The sequence below is a fragment of the Bactrocera neohumeralis genome, chromosome 4 (genome assembly GCF_024586455.1).
Source record: "Bactrocera neohumeralis isolate Rockhampton chromosome 4, APGP_CSIRO_Bneo_wtdbg2-racon-allhic-juicebox.fasta_v2, whole genome shotgun sequence".
In the NCBI taxonomy this organism is placed as follows: Eukaryota; Metazoa; Arthropoda; class Insecta; order Diptera; family Tephritidae; genus Bactrocera; species Bactrocera neohumeralis.
This window is the reverse complement of record NC_065921.1, coordinates 26,545,450-26,566,047: the sequence shown is the minus strand read 5'-3', so window position 1 is coordinate 26,566,047 and position 20,598 is coordinate 26,545,450. Positions and strand designations below refer to the sequence as shown.

The 20,598-nt window shown below is 37.7% G+C and overlaps 1 protein-coding gene across 15 annotated transcripts in view; it reads left to right on the top strand.

The window, feature by feature from the left end:
* The window catches only part of LOC126755999 (potassium channel subfamily T member 2), a 294,777-nt gene that overhangs the window by 207,118 nt on the left and 67,061 nt on the right, over window positions 1-20,598 (top strand). For all 15 annotated transcript variants that reach the window (XM_050468780.1, XM_050468781.1, XM_050468779.1 and 12 more), the window contains exons 10-12: window positions 5,993-6,256; window positions 6,400-6,578; window positions 10,834-10,974. In XM_050468780.1, the coding sequence (XP_050324737.1) occupies window positions 5,993-6,256; window positions 6,400-6,578; window positions 10,834-10,974 (584 nt within the window). The remainder of the gene's footprint in view (window positions 1-5,992; window positions 6,257-6,399; window positions 6,579-10,833; window positions 10,975-20,598) is intronic.

The following is a 20,598-nucleotide window of genomic DNA, read 5'->3' as shown; positions in this document are numbered from 1 at the left end:
TTCAGACTTTTTACATTGACCGATTCATACAGGTCATCGATCATAACGCCAAGGTATTTCAATGAATTTTTCCTTACAATGTTATTGCCATCAATTTTCAGGGTGACCCTTTTTAGCATTTTCTGCTCGTGATAAGCACTGCCTCTGTTTTTTCACTGACAAGCTGCAGCTTAGTTTTCATAAGACAGTCTTTAATTTTTCTTCTTTACTTCAAGCATGACAATATGGATGTCATGCATTTGGTGCTCTCTATGACCTAGGTCGCAATGCTCTTTACTTTTCCGATTGCACCTACTGTGAACCGATGTCTTCTGATTCCAAATATTTCAGATAACTCAGGAGGTGACGTTCTAGGCGTGTGCAAGTCAGTCTTTCCAATATTTTGGTCATCTTTTGTTTGGCTTTTGAAGAATAACCAGCAGCTGTTTCTTCCAAACTTTTGGAAAAACTCCTTTATTTAGACAGCTTGTATAAAGTTCTGTGAAACCCTATTGCTATGTTTGATGGCGATTTTCAGTGTTTTGTTTGGGATGCTTCCATTACCTCCTTCTCGTCGACTGTTGAGGCTTCTAGCATGGATGGTATCTTTCTGCTCAATTGGGGCTCTTGTGTTGGAAAAAGAATTTTCACCACCTTTTCTATGAGTGTCGGAGAGGTTGGTGCTTGACTTCTACTGCCTCTGATTTGAAACTAATAGGACCGAGTCGATTTAAAAGAATTTATTGAATCAATCGTTACAGTTCTTTAAAAACTTTCAAAATGGCCTCCTTCTGCGCCAATGCAGCGCTGTCAGCGCGATTTCCAAGCATTGAAAGCGTCACGGAAGGCATTCTCCGGAATAGCCTTAAGAACCGAGGTGCACGCTGCTTGGATCCCCTCTGTCGTCTCAAAATAATTGCCATTCATCGGCCTTTTCAGGCAGGCAACAAAAAAGTCAGGGGGGCCACATCTGGGCTATAGGGCGGTTGCGGAAGCGTTGGGATGCCGGCCTTGGTTAGGTAGCTGTTCACAAGAAAGGCGCTGTGAGCTTGCGCATGTTCAAGTGCTCCGTCACAATGTCATGAACCACAGATTTTGATAAATTTAACATCTGGGCACTTAAACGAATGCTTAATCGACGGTCTGAGTTGAAAACTTTGCGCACACGAGTCACATTGTAGGTGTTTGTCGAAGTCGCAGTTCTCCCAGCGCGGTCTTCATCAGCGATCTCTTCCCGGCCCTCCAAAAAGGCCTGGTGCCACCTAAACACACCACTTCTTGCCAAAGCAACATCTTTTTAAACCTGCTTGAGCATATTAAACATCTCTGTCGCAGATTTTCCGAGTTTCACACAGAATTTAATCGGGTCCCTCTGTAACGAACGCTGCAGTTTCGGCTTGCACCACTCACAGAAACTCTCCAGGTGCTCAGAGACAACTGACCAGCCGTTCGTTTGTTAACTAGGAACGCCCTCTACCGATTCCTGTCGGTGCGTGCACGCTCCGCAGTGCAGTCCCGGCGGAAGAAAATCCTATTACTTTTTGGACAAACCCTGTATATTCATAAAAGTCCTTCAGTTTTTGAGATATAGATCTGAAATTTTTTAAGATGATGCGCCTTTATGGTAATAGCTAATATAAACTGATCGATCACAACCAAGCCCATTTTTAATTGGCAAAATGTCGTCTCTAAATATGACACAGACTATAGCCAAAGACTAGGCTACGTCTACTGAATATATTGCTCAGATCGGAATACTATAACAGATTACTGCAATAGAAACTTACCAATCAAAGTAAAGTTTTTTTTTAGAAAACTCTTTTCATTAATGAGATATTCTCATGAAACTTGGCACAGATTATTAAGCGAAATAAGCGTTTTTTCTAGTTTTACCCCCGACCGGTCTTGCTGAACTGCTTAAAATAAAATATTGTTCCATATAAGCAACTTCTCCCAAGATAACTCAAATAGATCCAATACTTCAATATTAAGTGTCAAACCTTCGTCAATATTCTGACAGCTGAATGTCATTGTTGACTTTGACAACTGTCACAACTGTGCACCTGTTTATGCTAACAGTTCACCCTTTATAGGTAATGTTTGGAGCTTCAATTTGGCTCAAATACTTTGCGCTACTTAAAGTACTTCCACTGTAAACACACACACATATACGTATGGTATGTGCTGCCACATGTGCGCATTTCTGTGCCGGACTAATGGTTCTTATATTTACTGACATTGCCCTTTAATGGTAATGACAGTGGCGGTTATCGGTAGTAAACACATAGCTAAATATAATTAACCGCCATATACTACATACACAATTTATATATTTATATGTATGTAAGCGTTTGTGTGTGTTTGCTTTTTAAATTAATTTAAGCGCTTTTCCATAATAAGTAATTTCAATTGCATGAATGTTGCAGTAATTTGCTTTGACACTTTAATTAACGGCGCGAAGGTCCAGACCGACGCTAATGGCAAGTAAAGTTTTGAAAGCGCCACATTATATATTGCATTAACATTTAATTATCTAATGGATTTCTCAGTAAATAGCTCGTTCGTTTTTTAAAGCGTAAAAGCTGAACACTCGCTCATACGTAGAGAATATATATCAAAGTGTCTCATTATGTCCCAATGGAAAATTAGTCGATATTAGACTTTTTAAATTATTGCAATCACTTAGAGTTGTAACCAGGCGGAATTGGCAATGCTTAAATCGCGTATTTCTGCAATTTACTTATATAAACTATATTCAGTCATTAGACTTCATAGGATGAGTTCCATTTGATATCCGAACCGGTTTCAAACTTATAAGATCACACGTTTTCATTTCCATTTTGGAAGCTGCTTTCATGATGATGATTTAAATCTCTTTCAAACACTTTCCAGTTATGTTAACATTAACTTAGACCAGGATAATTCTAGAGTTATAATTTTACTAGCTATTGGGTAGTCGAAAAAATATTTTCGTAATTTTCACTGGCTTCTCTTGAAGCCAACTTTACTCCATTAAGAGAGTTCTGCATTGACCGAAACAAATAGTAGTCCGATGGTGCAAGGTCAGAACAATATGGTTCATACATCAAAACTTTCCAGCCAAGATCTCCCAGTTTTTGCCGAGTCATCAAAAATGTGTGTGGTCTAGCGTTGTCCTGATGGAAGACCAAACTCTTTCTGTTGATCAGCTCTGGTGGTTCTTTTTTCGATTGCGTGCTTCAATCTCATTAGTTACTGGCCGTAAAATGTAGAATCAATCGTTCGACCAGGCTGAAGCAGCTCATAGTGGATGATTTCTTTCCAATCCCACAAAACACTTACAGCATAACCTTTCGAAGCGTCAATCCTGACTTTGCGACAATTTGTTGAGCTTCACGTCGCTTGGACCATGATCTTTTTCGCACATTATTGTCGTATTTGATCCACTTTTCGTGTCATGATATATATCTAATTCGTTTGCAATTCTATGGTTCTTGATTATCATGCTTTTTTTCAGCTAAAGAATCGCAAATCAATAATTAAATGCGTCAGGGACATTAAATTTTTCACTTGAGATGGCACAAGAAGCCTTTAAAGGAGCCGATGTCAAGTTTGGACATTGAGCGTGGTACCCTCCACATTTAGGTGAAATGACATCATCTTATATTTATTCTATCGATATCCACTAAATTCAGTACGTAGCGTTCTTCTGATATTTCTACGCTATTTACCATATAACACAAATTGAAATTCCATCTGATTCTTTCACATTTCAGCATACAATAAATCATGAATTAAAATGCCATCTTATAACCAAAACTTTTACCAATCGAAAAAAAACTATTCAAGTCCCTAGGTGCCGAATAAAAGAATCCCAGTGCCTAAGTTCACCTTTGACTGAAAATATCGGTCAATGTTTATGTTTAATTCTTTGGCAATATTTTTAATACAAAGATTTGAAAGCAGCTGAAGGAATTTCGCCGGCTTTGACTGGTTAATGCTACATACCAAATTTGGTTAACATTGGTCGAGCAGGTTCTGCAATACTAACTTTCATGCAAAGGTATGTGGTGTCACGCACATTCTCCAATATCGCAATCACTTGCTATGAAACCTTTTATCTCATCTCTGTTGTAAAACTGAATATTTCTAATGCATTTATTTATTGAGCTATTCTGCTTTAATTGATTTTCAACATAAACTCTGTTTTGATGCTCTATGCTAAATACCGGTTTGGTTATGTCACTTTATAGCTTTTCTATTTATGACGATGCTTTGGGCGTTCAACCGGAGTTGAACTCGTCTTGACATTCCATTCATCTATATATATGTACAAACATCTACCTCGATTAGTTTTAAATGATATCGAACTTTAAATTTATGACAGCACTGCAAAGAAGTTTACGAAATCCTTCCGACCAAACTACTTTTTCGTAGCCACTTTAGATATTTTTATAACAATAAATATAATTGCATTTTCATTTTCTTCTCGGGAGATCCCTTTTAATAGGTTTAATACCGCATTAAAGATGACAAATAATTTGAAAAATTCTACCAGAAGTATTTAGCCGTTCTATAGCCGGGGGCTCACAGTTCAGTATACTGGAATACTACTAAATTTTAAATATGTGACTTTACATATCCCCACAGGAAAAAGTCTAACGTTGTGATATTATATACTTGGTGAAAATATTAATCAAATGTGAAATTATCTTTGGGACTTAAATGCATTTTAATGTTTTGATGAAAGTGTCGTTTCTTGAAACCTGTAGCCGATATCAGGCTTCATTTTTATCGTAAAGTCGGTTATCATTTGTGTTTCTACGGTTACATATCCTAAATTCAGTGAGCTATGCATGCTTAAGCAGGCAAAGCAACTTTCAAAACATATGTCGACAGCATTATGGCTATAATTCACTTTCCCATCCTTTGCGGAGGATCAAGTGTAACTATATCTGTTTATACAATTCATTCAGAAGCAGTGCTCAGTCATTCCAATTCCTATGGAAATCAGAGTAAACTTATTTAGGTCACAGTATCTCAAAAGTAAGTTACTAAATCGACTGGTCTAGAACCGGTCGTCTTTGTACCGCTGCACTGAAATTCGGGTTTGGTGATAAAAAAAAGGGTTATCAGAGAGATTTTATAAGAAAATATTCAAAAAATATTTATGTCACAGAGATAAGGAAATCGTGGGTTTTAATAATGATCAGATGACTGCTCAGACCAAAAGAGCAGTTAACGCACAACTCTTTTAAACATCAACAAAACTTTTAATGAAAGCTCTATGGAAGGTTTCATGCTAAGCATGCATGGTTTTATGTCGCAGCGGTCAACTGGACCGTTAACTGAGCAAACAAAGCAACTCTGGCAACACGTAGAAAATTGCATTCGAACGTTAAATGCATAAAGTTTTGCGTTTTGCGTTTCTCTTTGGTGTTCCGTTTATTTTTTCTACTCTTTTCTAAATAATGAAAGCTCCGCAGAAATTCCTATATGTGTTTGTGTGTGCGTGTGTGTGGGCGAACACAATAAGTGCTTTCCCAAGCAAATGCACGCATAAAAGAAATTGCGAAAACTCAACTTCAGCAAACTATTGAGAGCTTTGAAAACTGAAAAGAAGCCTTGATTGGCAAGTGTACGAGAATTCTTCGGGAAGAAAGCAAAAAAGGCGACTAATTGAAGTGACAACAAAAGCAAAAAAGTAAGCGAAACGTTGGGCAAACTAGCTTTGTAGCTTTGTCTGTCACCGAAAGTCATGCGGCCCGCCAGTCAACCGTCAAACAGCCGAGTGTCGAGTGACCGGCATAACTGACCTAGCCGACCGACGGGGTTATTGCAGTGCTGCTATTGATTGGCGGCGCTATTTGACATGCAGAAATGTTTTTGGGCTAAAACACGCAAAGTCCACTGACATATAACCACTCACACACCTAGATTACCTCTTTTTCTATATACCAGTTTTTTCCAAAAAAAAGTTTTTTTTTTAATTTCAAAAAAATTTGACTGTTGCAATCTCACGCCTTTTTTCTAGTTCGAGCAATTGGCCTTCACTTGGATGGAGCGGCAGAAGTTGGGCGGCAGCTATTCATCGCATCGCGCGCAAAGCGAAAAACACGTCGTCGTCTGCTCGACCACACTGCACGCGGACACAATCATGGACTTCCTCAACGAATTTTATGCACACCCACTGCTACAGGACTACTATGTGGTGCTGCTCAGTCCCATGGAGTTGGACACCACGATGCGCATGATATTGCAGGTGCCGATTTGGGCGCAACGGGTCATTTATATTCAGGTGAGCACTCGCTGGATTCCATACCAGTGATTTAGCAATCGTCGATATTCGGTTACATGCGACGCACTTTCGTTAATCAAATCAAGCGTTTAATCCGCATTCGCTTTCTTTCGTTTCTTTTTTTTTTTTTTGTTTATTCGCAGGGTTCCTGTTTAAAGGATGGTGATTTGGCACGTGCGCGCATGAATGAGGCCGAGGCATGTTTCATACTCGCCGCTCGTAATTATGCCGATAAGACTGCAGCCGACGAGCACACGATATTGCGTTCGTGGGCGGTTAAGGATTTTGCGCCGAGTGTGCCGCAATATGTGCAGATATTTCGGTAAGTATGCGGGTGAACTATTTTGTGGGGTAATTATAATGCGGACGACGAGATTTAGCCAAGCTTATGAAAGGTTTATTCGTGAAGCATCAGCGCACAAATGTATGCTTGTAAGTGCCAAAAGAACCGGGGTTGTTACATAAATCTCAAGCCTAATAAAACCTTCGTACGAATTTCGAATGGCGGTGACTCTACCATATTATCACTGTGATTAGCAGGGAACAAAAATCTTATTTTGCAAGTAGAAGGAAATTGCTGACCGCTGATTTGCAGATACAGAATACAAGGTGTTCTTCTCCCAAGTAATTCTTTCTTTTAACTTCTGTAACAAAAACTTCGATTAATTTTTTTAAATTGACTAACAGGTTTTACATAAGTTTGTATACGATCCCACAATGTGGCCCTTCTTAGCATATCTGCAATTCATCGGCAGGATTGTTGTTCGCTCTCGAGTCAAATACAACAGCTTTCTCACAAAAGTCAGAAAACAAATTCGGCACGTGAAGATTAACTGCTGTAGCAATCCCTTGTTTGTACTGGCTCCATAAATGCCGCATAGACTTCCAGAATCGATGTTCTGTTCTCTAACACCTTTCTTATAGTTAAACCTTAAGCTAGGAAACTTTGTCAAAAGCTTAATATGTAAAACGATCCCCTCCTTTTCAACATATCTTACTTCAGAACTCTTCAATCATCAAAGCCGAATGATTCCAAGACCTGAACTATCCATATATAAAGGGTGATCCATTTCGAGTTTCCCCTTTTTTTTAAAGAAAAAACACAGAAACTTCAAATTTAATGAGGAATGTTTATTATCATTCGGTAGAATATTCCTTAGCATTTATTTCTTGAAGATTATATTTTTCAAATATTGGACGCAGCTATGTCTTAGGTGGTTCGTCCTTTGAGTCCAATTATCGATGACTCGTTGGAGCACTGGTACCCGCGAATGACACGCATGATGTTTTACTCCAAGGCCTGAAGCGCAATTGTCCGCATAGATTTTAGACTTTACCTATCCCCACAGGAAAAATTATAATGGTGTGATAACACATAACCTTGCTGACCAATCGATCAGCTAAAAGCGTGAAATTATCTGCTCACCGAAGTGTACCCTCAATAAATAAAATGTTGAACTAAATGTCGCCAAGATCAGGAATATCAATTTCAGGCAACAAATAGTCAGTTATTATGGCGCGATAACGGTCGCCACTGATGGATACGTTCTCACCAGCACCATTTTCACAAGAAAATTAAGAAAATTGTTTTCAGCGATGTAGCTCACTTTTGGTTGAATGGCTGCCTTAAAAATTGCCACAGTAGGAGTGATGATAATCTACAAGCCAATGAAAGGCCGTTATGTCTTCCAAAACTCATCGTTTAGTATGATTTATGGGCAGAGGGAATCATTGGTCCATATCTCTTCAGGCATGAAGTTGGCCATATTGTAACAGTCAATGAAGAACACTATAATGCGATAAATAATAATTTATCGTATCTGAATTGGAGGATGTTGGTGTGGATGACCTTCGGTTCCAACAAGATAGCGCTACATCCCATACAACCAACGAAACAATAAACTTACGGCCCCAATTGCTGCATAAAGTTGAAAATTGGAACTCTGGGCTAGAATTTATTTGAGCCAACTAAACTTTTTAACGACAACTAAACCGTAATCTTTTTTAAAACACAATGGCAAGTCCTTATCTTTTTAGTAAAGCTAAAGTCTTTGCCATAACATAACCACATGTTTAAAAGAAACGCCTTTTATTGAGTTTTTTTGAGAATATAAAGACATCTTGTTAATATAAATTTGTCCACACAAGGGTTGATTTTCATAGATCATTTATTGTAGTCATACCATTTAGGGAACTCACATATGTACAAGTATATCGGTGGTACCCGCAAATGAGAAATTTCTTGGGAAAAATCGAGCATACGTCAAAGTACAGGTAGATATCTCAAGAACTAAGTGATTAGTTTAGGTATATAGCCATTGATTTCTTCTTGGAGCCGAGTTAAAAACAGCGCGGCAATTGTTTTTTGCAACCAGGTCCTTCTCCACTTGATCTTTCCAACGGTGTGGATTTTGATCTGCCACCGGCGAATACTGCGTCTTTGAATCGCTAAGCTATGTCAATTTCGCCGTATATTTCGTTCAGCTCATCGTTCCATCCACTTCGGTACTCGCCGTTGCCAAAGCGCAGGGACCATAAATCATCCCTAAAACTTTTCTCTCGAACACTCCTAAGACCGACTCATCAGATGATGTCGTTGTCCATGGACTTGTACAGTTTGGTCTTTGCTCGTCGGATGAGAACCCTACTCTGTCCAAAGTAACACATGTTGGCAAGAGTGATTCTGCGTCGATTCCACCGACAGCCGGTTCTACGTACCGGAATTGACTCGGATTTTATCCGACCAAGGGCTGTTTTTTCGGCGATCTAACCCCGTTTGGATCGGTGAGTGTTAATTTGTGTTAAGTGATTCTGCGTTAGATTTCAAGGCTGATATTGTTGCTGGTGTTGATGCTGATTCCAAAATAGGCGAATGCGATGACTGCTTATTTGATGACAAGAAATATTTCGTCGTGTCTTCGTTCACAACCAGATCCATACGCTTCGCTTCCTTATCTAGTCTGGAGAAAAAGGAACTAATGGCGGTTGTTGAGGCCAATAAAATCAATATCATCAGCGTACGCCAACAGCTGTACACTCTTATAGAAGATTGTATCTTCTCTATTTAGCACTGCAGCTTATATCAATTTCTCCAGCAATAGATTGAGGAAGTCACATGTTAGGGAATCTCCCTGTGTGAAACCTCTTTTTGTATTGAACGGCTCGAAGAGATCCGACGAAGAAGTGGTGTATGTCGATCTTCCTTTCACGGTATTTTACAAGATTTGGGGTATGGTGAAAATAGTAGGTTTTCCAGGTCTAAAGCCACCAGTGAGGTCCAATCCTGAAGTTGCAGGTTGGCTTCAGTCTTTCATACACTACGCACGATTAGAGCTTTTGCTTTTATTGGCCTAAAACGAATAATTTCTATTCTGGAAAGGAAAGATTTTATAATCATTGTCGAAACTTCCAGAAGAAAATTTTTGAGAAAGAATCCTCTACCGTTCACCAGCCGAAAATGAAAACTTTACGTCTTATATGCGTATTCACACAAACTCCACGATTAGTCTGATTCCATTTCACCGTTCCAACATAGGATAGAAAGGTTTCACAATTGGATGTGAGTCTATAAGAATTAGTCGGCATGGGTAGTCGTTTGAACTCCTTTCTCATAGCATTTAGAGAAAGAAGGAAATAGAAAGAGAGAGAAAGGGAGAGATTTTTTGAAATGGGTCGCCTAGCGGTTTCTTATTTCTCATCCAAACTTTCAAAACACAAATGCATGTTCCTCTCAATTTCCAAAATGAAGACAGCGTGTGACACGTGGGCGTTAAGTTGATAAACTAGATACTACAAGAGAAATACAAGCTTCATTTGGTACACTAAATTCACCAATTTTCCGAGAAAAATTGATAAGCAACGTGACCTCGATTTAAGCAAATAAAAATTTGAGCGCACCGAAAGCGCATTGCTACACTCGCTCGAATTGTTGAAATGGCAGCCATTAATCTCGCTAAGCAGCTCCGCTTCGGCACACGCACCGCGAACAAAATATGCAAAATAAAGCTGCAAGGCGCATCACGATGATAAATGGGCGCTCAGCTCGAATGTCCGCAAAATTGTTGGGCAACAATGAAATTTTAGTACGGGAAAGGTTAATTGGAATGGTGGGGTGGGCAACAACAACGTGTTGTATTTATTGTTATTGTTGGTGGTGTAATTATGCTTATAGTTGCTTTTTAATTATGACCGTATAACAACAACAATTAGATACTTTATTCATGTCAAATGTTTGCTTTTGTTTTTGTGTATTTTACATGGAACCCCCCGCCTGCATCATTCGACGCGCGTAAACTGAACCTTCGCGTCACACCACTTAAACTAATGCACTACAATAACAACAATGCGACGCTGTGGCTTGCAACAAACGCAACAATGACTGGGATTTAAATGGATTTCGGGCAACTCAACGCGGCATGGCGATCCACTCGCAATCGCCTCGTACTCATTTCGATTTTATGCGGCGGCTATTGTTGCTTGTCGTCCTCGGTTCGCTGTTTGTTGTGGGTAACCGTTCAACCGTTCAATCGCCGAACTACAAACCGTCAAACCGCCAAACCGCCAACCGCCAACCGCAGCCCGGAGCACAAGCTTCATGTGAAATTTGCGGAGCACGTCGTCTGCGAGGACGAATTCAAATACGCGCTGTTAGCCAATAACTGCACTTGCCCCGGCGCGAGTACGCTGGTCACATTGCTGTTGCACACGTCACGAGGACAGTAAGTAAATGCTATAATTTTTCGTAATATTCTTTAGCTTTTAGAATTTAAGTGTATGAAGATTTTCAAAGAATTTAAGCGCACGATTTCCAGACTTCGAAGGCATTTGGCCAAGTCCGTTTTACATGTATTAGTTTATGTTTATATATTGGTATAAAGTTGTCTTTAAGAAATAAGTTTTTCTTGGAAAATACTTATAAACAAGAACACATGTCAACATGTTATTCGACGAAAATTTCTTTCCAATAAGCATTCTTTTGAAATATAAGAACATGACATAGTCGCTGGAGCCAGACCTGGAGAACACGGTGACTGCGAAAGCAATTCGAAAGCAATTTCATCGCTGTCACTGACACAGTGCATTGGCTTGGTGAAACATCACTTTGTTTTGCTTCAAATGTGGCCGTTTTTTGAAGATCTCGTTCTTCAAATGACTCAATAACGCTATGTAATTGTCGTTGTTGGTGATCCTTCCTCTTTCAAGGTTGTCAATAAAAATTATTCAATGCGCACCATAGGCCATAACCTTGCCAGCCGACTTGCGTTTTTACATGCCTTAGAGCTGGTTCATTTTGTGCAGTCCTTTCGGATGTCTGTCGATTGGAACTCGAAGGAAAATGCTGAAATTAAGGAGCCACGTTTCATCCTTTCTTACATATCGCAGCAAAAACCCGGGTTTATTACGTTTGGACATCTCCCAACACTGTTCCGAATCCTCAACTCGTCGTCGTTTCTGATCAAAAGTGAGCTGGCGAGGCACCCACTCTGCACAGATCTTTCTCATACCCAATAATTCGTGAATTATGTGCCATTTTGATGATTTGTGGACATTTTGATCTTTTCGTCGGTAACAAACTCGTTTAAGCGTTCACTGCTTTCGTCGTCTTCGGTGCTCGTTACTGTTGTTTTTTCAGCTCTTGAAACTCTTCAGCTTGCTCTTTGTCCCAAATGCGACAATTTCGCTTGTTTATACAAGTATACCCATTGAGCCAGAAACGGGCTACATCGCTGAACAAAAAGAAATCTCACGGATTGACCAATATATAAGGTATAAAGTGAACCGGATGTTTGAAATTTGGTATATGCGGATTAGTATTGCCAAGTACTGCCCTGATTCAATCGATTATTAAAAAGATTAAAATTTAAACTTCCTACATATTGGCAGACAGATAGGGTATAACGTCAATCGGTAATTCGAAAATATTTATATTAAGTATACCTTCTGATAAAAGAGTACCCGGAAATTTTACATAAACATTATTATCACCTTCAAGGTAATCCTGACCAAAACTACTTACGCCATCAATTTTTCCAGTCCTCGTAACACTTTTCATAAGCCCTTTTTGAGATGGCCTTCACCTTCTTCAGCGAATTTTGTTTTATCATTTCGATCAACTGAAAATTGGTTCCAAGGAACGAAAATTACAGTTTGGGGAACAAGAAAATGTCTCATCGGTTGTTTAAATGCACTCCATGAATGTGGGATCGGAATTCGCACGATCAAGCATGTCCAAAGAGACCTGTTTGAGGTACTCTTTTTGAAAAAAATTCAGCTTTATCGGGACGACTCAAGCAAAATATCCACTAAAATTATTCGAATGAACTCGTGAGAGATGTCGAGCTCTCTTGTTATCTCTCTAACACTTGCCTGACGATTTGCATGCACCATTTTTTTATTAATTTCATCAGTTAAGAGGTCGAAAGTCGTCCAGAACGAAGCATGTCTTCAACGATCTCTCGTCCGTCTTTGAAGTCTTTGTACCATTAGTAGGCTTGTTTTTTTGATGAAACTGAATCACCGTTAACCTTTTCCAACATTCGCAACGATTCCGCTCACGAAATCTGGTTAGAAATATAAAATTGGAGACAAATTCTTTCATCGATATTTTTATCCATTGTAAAAATTGCAACGCACCACTGAGGTGCACCGACCTAAGCAGCTGCTGAAATCAAACTAGATGACTGAACGCCTTCATATTTGGTGTAGTAATTAAGGACAGGCCTACCAACATAGCAATTTTTTATACTCTCGCAACAAAGTTGCTAAGGAGAGTATTATAGTTTTGTTCACATAACGGTTGTTTGTAAGTCCTAAAACTAAAAGAGTCAGATATAGGGTTATATATACCAAAGTGATCAGGGTGACGAGTAGAGTTGAAATCCGGATGCCTGTCTGTCCGTCCGTCCATCTGTCCGTCCGTGCAAGCTGTAACTTGAGTAAAAATTGAGATATCATTATGAAACTTGGTACACGTATTTCTTGGCTCCATAAGAAGGTTAAGTTCGAAGATGGGCAAAATCGGCCCACTGCCACGCCCACAAAATGGCGGAAACCGAAAACATATAAAGTGTCATAACTAAGCCATAAATAAAGATATTACAGTTAAATTTGGCACAAAGGATCGCATTAGGGAGGGGCATATTTGGACGTAATTTTTTTGGAAAAGTGGGCGTGGCCCCGCTTCCTACTAAGTTTTTTGTATATATCTCGGAAACTACTATAGCTATGTAAACCAAAGTCTACAAAGTCGTTTTCTTCAGGCATTTCAATATACAGTTCAAAAATGGAAGAAATCGGATAATAACCACGCCCACCTCCCATACAAAGGTTATGTTCAAAATCACTAAAAGTGCGATAACCGACTAACAAAAAACGTCAGAAACACTAAATTTTACGTAAGAAATGGCAGAAGGCAGCTGCACTCAGGCTTTTTTTAAAAATTGAAAATGGGCGTGGCCTCGCCCACTTATGGACCAAAAACCATATCTCAGGAACTACTAGACCGATTTCAATGAAATTCGGTATATAATATTTTCTTAACACACTGATGACGTGTACGAAACATAAGTGGAATAGGTTCACAACCACGCCTTCTTTCAATATAACGCTATTTTGAATTCCATCTGATGCCTTCTCTGTATAATCTATATGTGCATTAGGAACCAATGATGATAACGGAATAAAACTTTACACAATACGGTATTTGAAAAATATGTAAATAACTGATAATGAAATCTCGATTATCACTTTATGGTGCGAGAGTATAAAATGTTCGGTGACACCCGAACTTAGCCCTTCCTTACTTGTTTTTTTTTAATATCATTAACCAGTGGAATTTAATTACAATTTACGGTTATTTTTTTGCCATAATGTGTGGTGGCTAAGGGAAGTATTTTCAAAGAGTTCCAATATAAAGTTTGACTGATTGGTCGATATGTTCAGTAAAAAATTAGGCATATCCACTGCATCCACATATTTGCTATTTGGGTAAAATGAGATAATTTGAGGGCACTATTTGTTTAAAAGTTTTAATCTGATAACTTGGTAGTTTAATTTGTATACTGTAAAATGGACCATAGGGAATTTAAAAGTTTATTATATGGAAAGTAGGCATAGTTGTTATCTGATTTCGCCCAAAACAAACTATTATATTATGTTGCGAGAGTTTAAGAATTCTTTGATATTATAGAGTTACCATGAGCTGAAGCAAACTACTGCTATTTTATTGAGGTAAACTTCATGCTTAGTCCAACTATACCAGATATTACCTGAATTGAGTAGCATGCCAATATGTTTTAATACTGGTATAAACTGCGAAATTTACTATTTGTGTTCCTGCATATGCTTAAAGGTACACGTGTAGCAAGATCCACGCATGTCTACAAAAAGAGCTGTGCTAATGGACACGACCTCCACTGGACGCGTGAAACCGGGTCAAACGGAAACGTGTGTGTAAATATTTATGTACTTCTGTTACACAAACAACAATACTAACAGTCATGCATTTACACAATAGTTGTCATACTCATGGCGCTAACTGTAATTTTTTATTTATTTGTTTTTTTTTTTTTGTAAAAGAAAAGTTACGATGAATGAGCATACAACAGTGTACAGTGGAAGTGGTTACTATAAACATAGAAAAAATATTTTAGCAAAAAAAATATGGTATACCAAAAACAATTGATTCAGATTAGTTGACTATATACATAATCGAAAATAACTCATTGTAACGGTACTTGTTGCGGTAATGGAATTTTTCCGTTAAGTTTTAACGAAGTGATCTCTGACTTAGACAAATATAAAATATTAAAAAAAAAATAATCTGGTTCTAAAAAAAAATAGAAAGTGTTTGGGAAAAATCAAGCAGTGTTTTGGAGAAACTTGTTGGGTCAATGCCTGCTCGTATCGAAGCTGTAATATCCGCGTATACCATATTAAAAACATATGTTGTAATTCCAGATTCAAAAAAAAAGTTATTACAAGAATTAGTAATAATGAAATCAAAGACTTGTGTGCAAATAAAAAAAGTTGACAACAGTTTTATATTCGAGCCATCGATATATTCCCCGTATTCTATTAAACCCATAAAAAAGTTACCCAAAGAACGAAAAAAATTTAAAATAGTGAAAAAATATCAAGTGGTAAGTTACGCTTGGCCGCGGGTGTATATCTTAGTATCGCCTTAAAATAGGCTCGTTTACTGCCAAAACAAGCACGGCAATGCCATTTGGCATACACTTGTTAGATCCCCGAGTTATGATGACCTTCAGTGAATTCAGCGTATGACATTTTATGTCTACAATGGACTCATGCCGGGTTTCTCGAAATGAATTTTTCACTTTTTAAAAGTCTAAGAAGACACAAGAAAGCGTGTTGTCGGAATGAAATATCCATATATTTTAAATCCACAAATGTTCTCGATCTTCCAAAACGACTTAGTAGTATTCATTATTGACAGTTTGACACTGTGTAACGAATTTATGGTGAACTACACCACGGTAGCCAAAGAAAACGATTAGCACTACATTGATTTTTAAACTACTTGAAGTAGTTTTTTCGGTTTCGGCTCATTTTTGAAGCGATATTCGGTGGTCGTATACCTAACCATACGTCTCGTCACAAACAATGATGCTTTTGTTGAATGTAGGGTCTTCAATTTCGACCTATACTCGACGTCGTTTTTGCTAAAGTTTCAGGTCTTTTAGCCCAAGTCTAGCTTTGGCATCTTTATACACATTATATGAACGTTTCTTCGTTCGATCGACGATACATAGGCGATATTGAGATCCTTCGCTATCTCAAAGTGAAAAAAGCTGAGCTCACGCATAGTGACAAGTAACGAATCGAAGATGTCTATACTGGGATAGTAGTTTGGAATGCAGTTAGTGACTGTTTAATTCCGATAACGATTATGATCATAATCAATTTGATTATTACTCCAACTGGGAAACTAGATAACAGGTTTCATTGTCTGTGTGTGTTGATGTCCAGTTGGCAGGTACTACTTCACTTTTTAATATCGATAACATATCCAACCTTTGGAACACATTATATTATATGCTGGCGAGTATTTCCGGAGTTGGGCAAATGCCGGAATGTGGTACTATTCAAACCATAAAACCTTCAGCGAACACCTCTTACCTATTTCTAGATTCGCCATCTTTTTTAAGAAGGACGGTTGGATGATTTTGTTAATCTCATCTTTTTAAACTAATTCGAACTTGAGTCGTTAGAGGAAGAGTTAAACAGTTACACAAACCTCTCTCAGCAAACTTGGAAAAATGTTAAAAATTTGTCCGTGGGCAAAAAATAGTAAGACTTTTTAGTTTAAATCTTGTGCGAAAATTATTAAATTTTGTGTGCGGAATCAAATTTCTGGTGCCGAAAGGTTCAAAATGTTGTAAAAGATCCTTCGGTCATAATTGTTTGCCCCAAGCAAGTAATTTTGATTGGTACAAACTATTCAAAGATGGTCGAGAACGCGTTGACGACGCACCACGTCCATGACGGCCAACAACACTTCTGCACAATAAAGGAACAGTTGATTGAGAATCGATTATTAAAAGTAGAAGATCTTACTGGCATCGTTGGAATATCGGAAGGATCAGCGAAAAACATTTTGAAACCTAAGAAAAGTGAAAGCACGATTGGTTCCAAAGTCACTAAATTTTTTTCGAAAAACAATGTGGCGTTAACTTCTGTTTAACAATGTTTTTCGATTACTAGGATATCATGAAACGTTTAGTATTATGACTGGCGATGAGTCTTTCTATGCTTACGACCCGGAAACAGACGATCAATCGGCCGAATATCGTAGCAAAGGTGAACCGAAGACGAAAAAACCATGTAAGCATGCCACAAATTATGGTTATGTTCACAGTTATTATCAAGGTGTGGTGCGTTCCGACTCTTTTACGACCAGCCAAACTGTAAACACGGAATATTGTCTGAGTATTATGGGTCCTTTGCGTGAAGGTATTCATGAAAATAGGCCAGAATTCTTCGACAGTTTCGGACGAAGAAAAACAAAAACTGAAAATTACCGAAAAAAATAATTCGTCCAAGCCTTTAAGAATTGTATCTCAAAGAACTGTGTAAAATTTTATGTAGATCGGTTAAATAGTTTTCGAGAAATCTTGTTAACCGGCTTCAAAAACACAGTTTCGAAGAAAACGCGCTTAAAGACACTTAAGCCTAACTAGTCTCGAGCGCAGAAATTCTCACGGCTGTATCTCCGAAACTGTTACTTTAATCAACTTGAAAAAGTTTAGCACAATATTGTAGGTGTTGTAGAATTTAACAAGACAATGAGAAAATTGAAAACCCTTGAAAACTGTTTGAAGGATTGGAGAAAACGTTTACACAAATGTATTGGGGCATGACTTTGAGTGGCACGACATAGATTTTAATGAATAAATTAAGAATTTAAATTTAGCAACAAAGTCTTACTATTTTTTGCCCACAGTATATCTAATTTAAAATCTTTGCTTACTCATTTCATAAAGTTCTTCAGTGCCATAGACTTTAAGTGAAGTTATACCATGTTCAGACCGAAAATTTAAAGGGATTAGATTACATTTAATTACATTCACTAATCAGCCCGTTCTCACTGCCGTTGGAAAGATGAAAAAACAGCTGTTTTTGCCATTCAATAATTCACATCGCTTAATATTTATTAAAAAAAAAAACATTTTCATATAGTATTTTGCAATAAAAGCCGTCTTCTTTTAAATATTTTCCATATAATGGAAATAATGGGCGCATTTTTTCATTTGTTAAGTCGATTTTCGGTTGAAATTAGATTCATTGCTTTAAAAAATATTTGATTGTTTACATTTTTTCCCTTTGTAGTGTCTAAATCAGCTGTGATAATGTAACAGATTTCCAATGCTGACAAGTAGATGGCGCAAAATCAGAGTCGCACAGAAAGATTTAGCGTAGATCAGTTTCAAATCACTCCGATGAAGTGATTTCGAACTGTCATTTTTGTATGACGAAATCTTGATAAATTTATAAGATTAGTGGGATAAACCACTCAACAGCCGAAATTGTGTGATTAAGTGTCGGTCTGAATATGGTACAACGCTTTTAATGTCGTCTGTGACGTTCTTTGTCTATGGCAGTCTCTATTAGATTAATTGACAATTTTATTTATTTAGCCATGACTAGTCTCTATTTTGTTAAACCATGCTTTACATTCGGATGCTTTACTCTAGACCTACTGTATTATATAAACTTGTCAATCTATACTCTCAATTAAAACTTTTCTAAATTGCGCAAAATATACCTATTGGTTTCTATATAAAAGTGACCTTTAGTAAGCCAACAGTACTACTGTAATATAAATCCTGTATGAGCCTTTAAAATACCAACCATTTGAGGACCTAACAGTGTCAACTTTAAACGCACAAAAACCAACCAGAGTTCATTGCACTTGAAATGGTTAGGTTCATCTAAGCAAATATTCTCACCTAAAATGTAAAATGACGTAACATAAAAAAATCGAAATTAATTTTTTTATTGCTTACGACTCAATAAATCATGTTACATATACGGAGCATAAAATTTTCAGCTTCCGCTGTCAGATATAACCAATATGTAACCAATATATATAATATATAACCAATTAATAACCACTTTATAAGCAAAAAATCAAAATTTGTTCAATATGAGTGGTTTCTATTATATCGTTTTTCCTTCGCCTGTAAACTTATGGAAAGTGATGTTACGTTATTTTGCATTTTAGGTGATACATATAACACCATGCTCTGTCAGTCTTTAAGGCGAAGATACTGATTCCCGTTTTTTTGTTTTTTTTTTTTTTTGGTATAAAATGTGGATTACACAGTTTTACTTTGTTTACTATGCAATTTCACAATTGTTTCTGGTCGAAATGTAACTCGTAAATTACTTTCGTCGTAACCGCTGAGCCTTACTATCACCCTTTACATATTCATGGCGACGATTGTCTTCACTTTAATGCCAGTTTAATGCCACGACCTTTGCCCATAAGCCGACAGTCAACAAATATATATTTCTACTGAGTATGTATGTATATAGGTTTATACTTGTAGTAACACCCTTACGCCAAGTCATGTAAATGTAGATATCTATAAATACATATATACTTACACAACTGCGTTCGAGCCACAGCGAAATTTTTCCAGGAAGACATTAAACGGACATTAGAGTCACAATCGCCTGGTAACCCATTTGCTTACTGTCAATGCGTCAACGTTTGCTCTTCCGCCTTTATTATACAACTTGTTTTCTCTTCCGAATCAAGAGGTCGCATATCTTTTGGAGCTTTCACACTCGAAGCCGTTGAAAGATAGATGCATTGGTCGCTTAATGGCGCTTGTCTGCAAACCTTGTTGCTGTGTCTGTATATATAATATATGTATTTTATACCCTGAATAAGGCATATAATGTTTGCGCCGAAGTTTGTCATACCCAAAAGGAAACGACGAAGAGGCCATAAAGTATAAGCAGTAAGCGTAACACAGTCCCTCAATTTTTGAGATATCGATATGAAATTTCACGCACATACTTCTCTCCTCAAAAAGCTGCTCATTTGTCGGAACCGCCGAAATCGGTTCACTATAACATACGGCTGTCATACAAACTGAACGATCGGAATGAAATGCTTGTATGAGAAACTTTTTCACTTGACGAGCTATCTTCCCGAAATTTGGCATCTTCGAAGTAGGTGTTCAGATCCGACCACTTTAGCATGAAACTGTCATACAAACCAACAGAACAAAATCTAGGAAAATATATTTTAATACCTGTTTTGCTAAAAAAATTATCCTGTGAAGGGTATATCTTCTTAAACATTTTTTGCTAAAAACTTAATTTGTGAAGGATATAGCGTCGGTGCAGCCGAAGAAAATTATCTTTTTATACCCTTTTTGGTAAAACAAATTAACCTGTGAAGAGTATAGCATCGGTGCAGTCGAAGAAAAATATCATCCTATACCTTTTTTGCTAAAATATTAACCTATGAAGGGTATAGCTTCGGTGCAGCGGAAGCTCCTAGTTCTTTTTCCGGCCCTCCTGCTGTCTTCTTAAACCTTTTTTGCTAAAAAAAATTAACCTGTGAAGGGTATAACTTGGTGGTAATAGAAGAAAAATATCTTCTTGTGAAGGCTATAGCTTCGGTGCAGTCGAAGAAAAATATCTTCTTATACCTTTTTTGCTAAAAAAAATTAGCAGTTGAAGGGTATAGCTTCCGCGCAGCAGAAGCTCCTAGTTTTTTTTCCGGCCCTCCTGCTTATAAGCTGTGCCCTTTCAGTCAAAACCGCAATTTTTACGCGACTGCCAACGCACACACACATAAACTC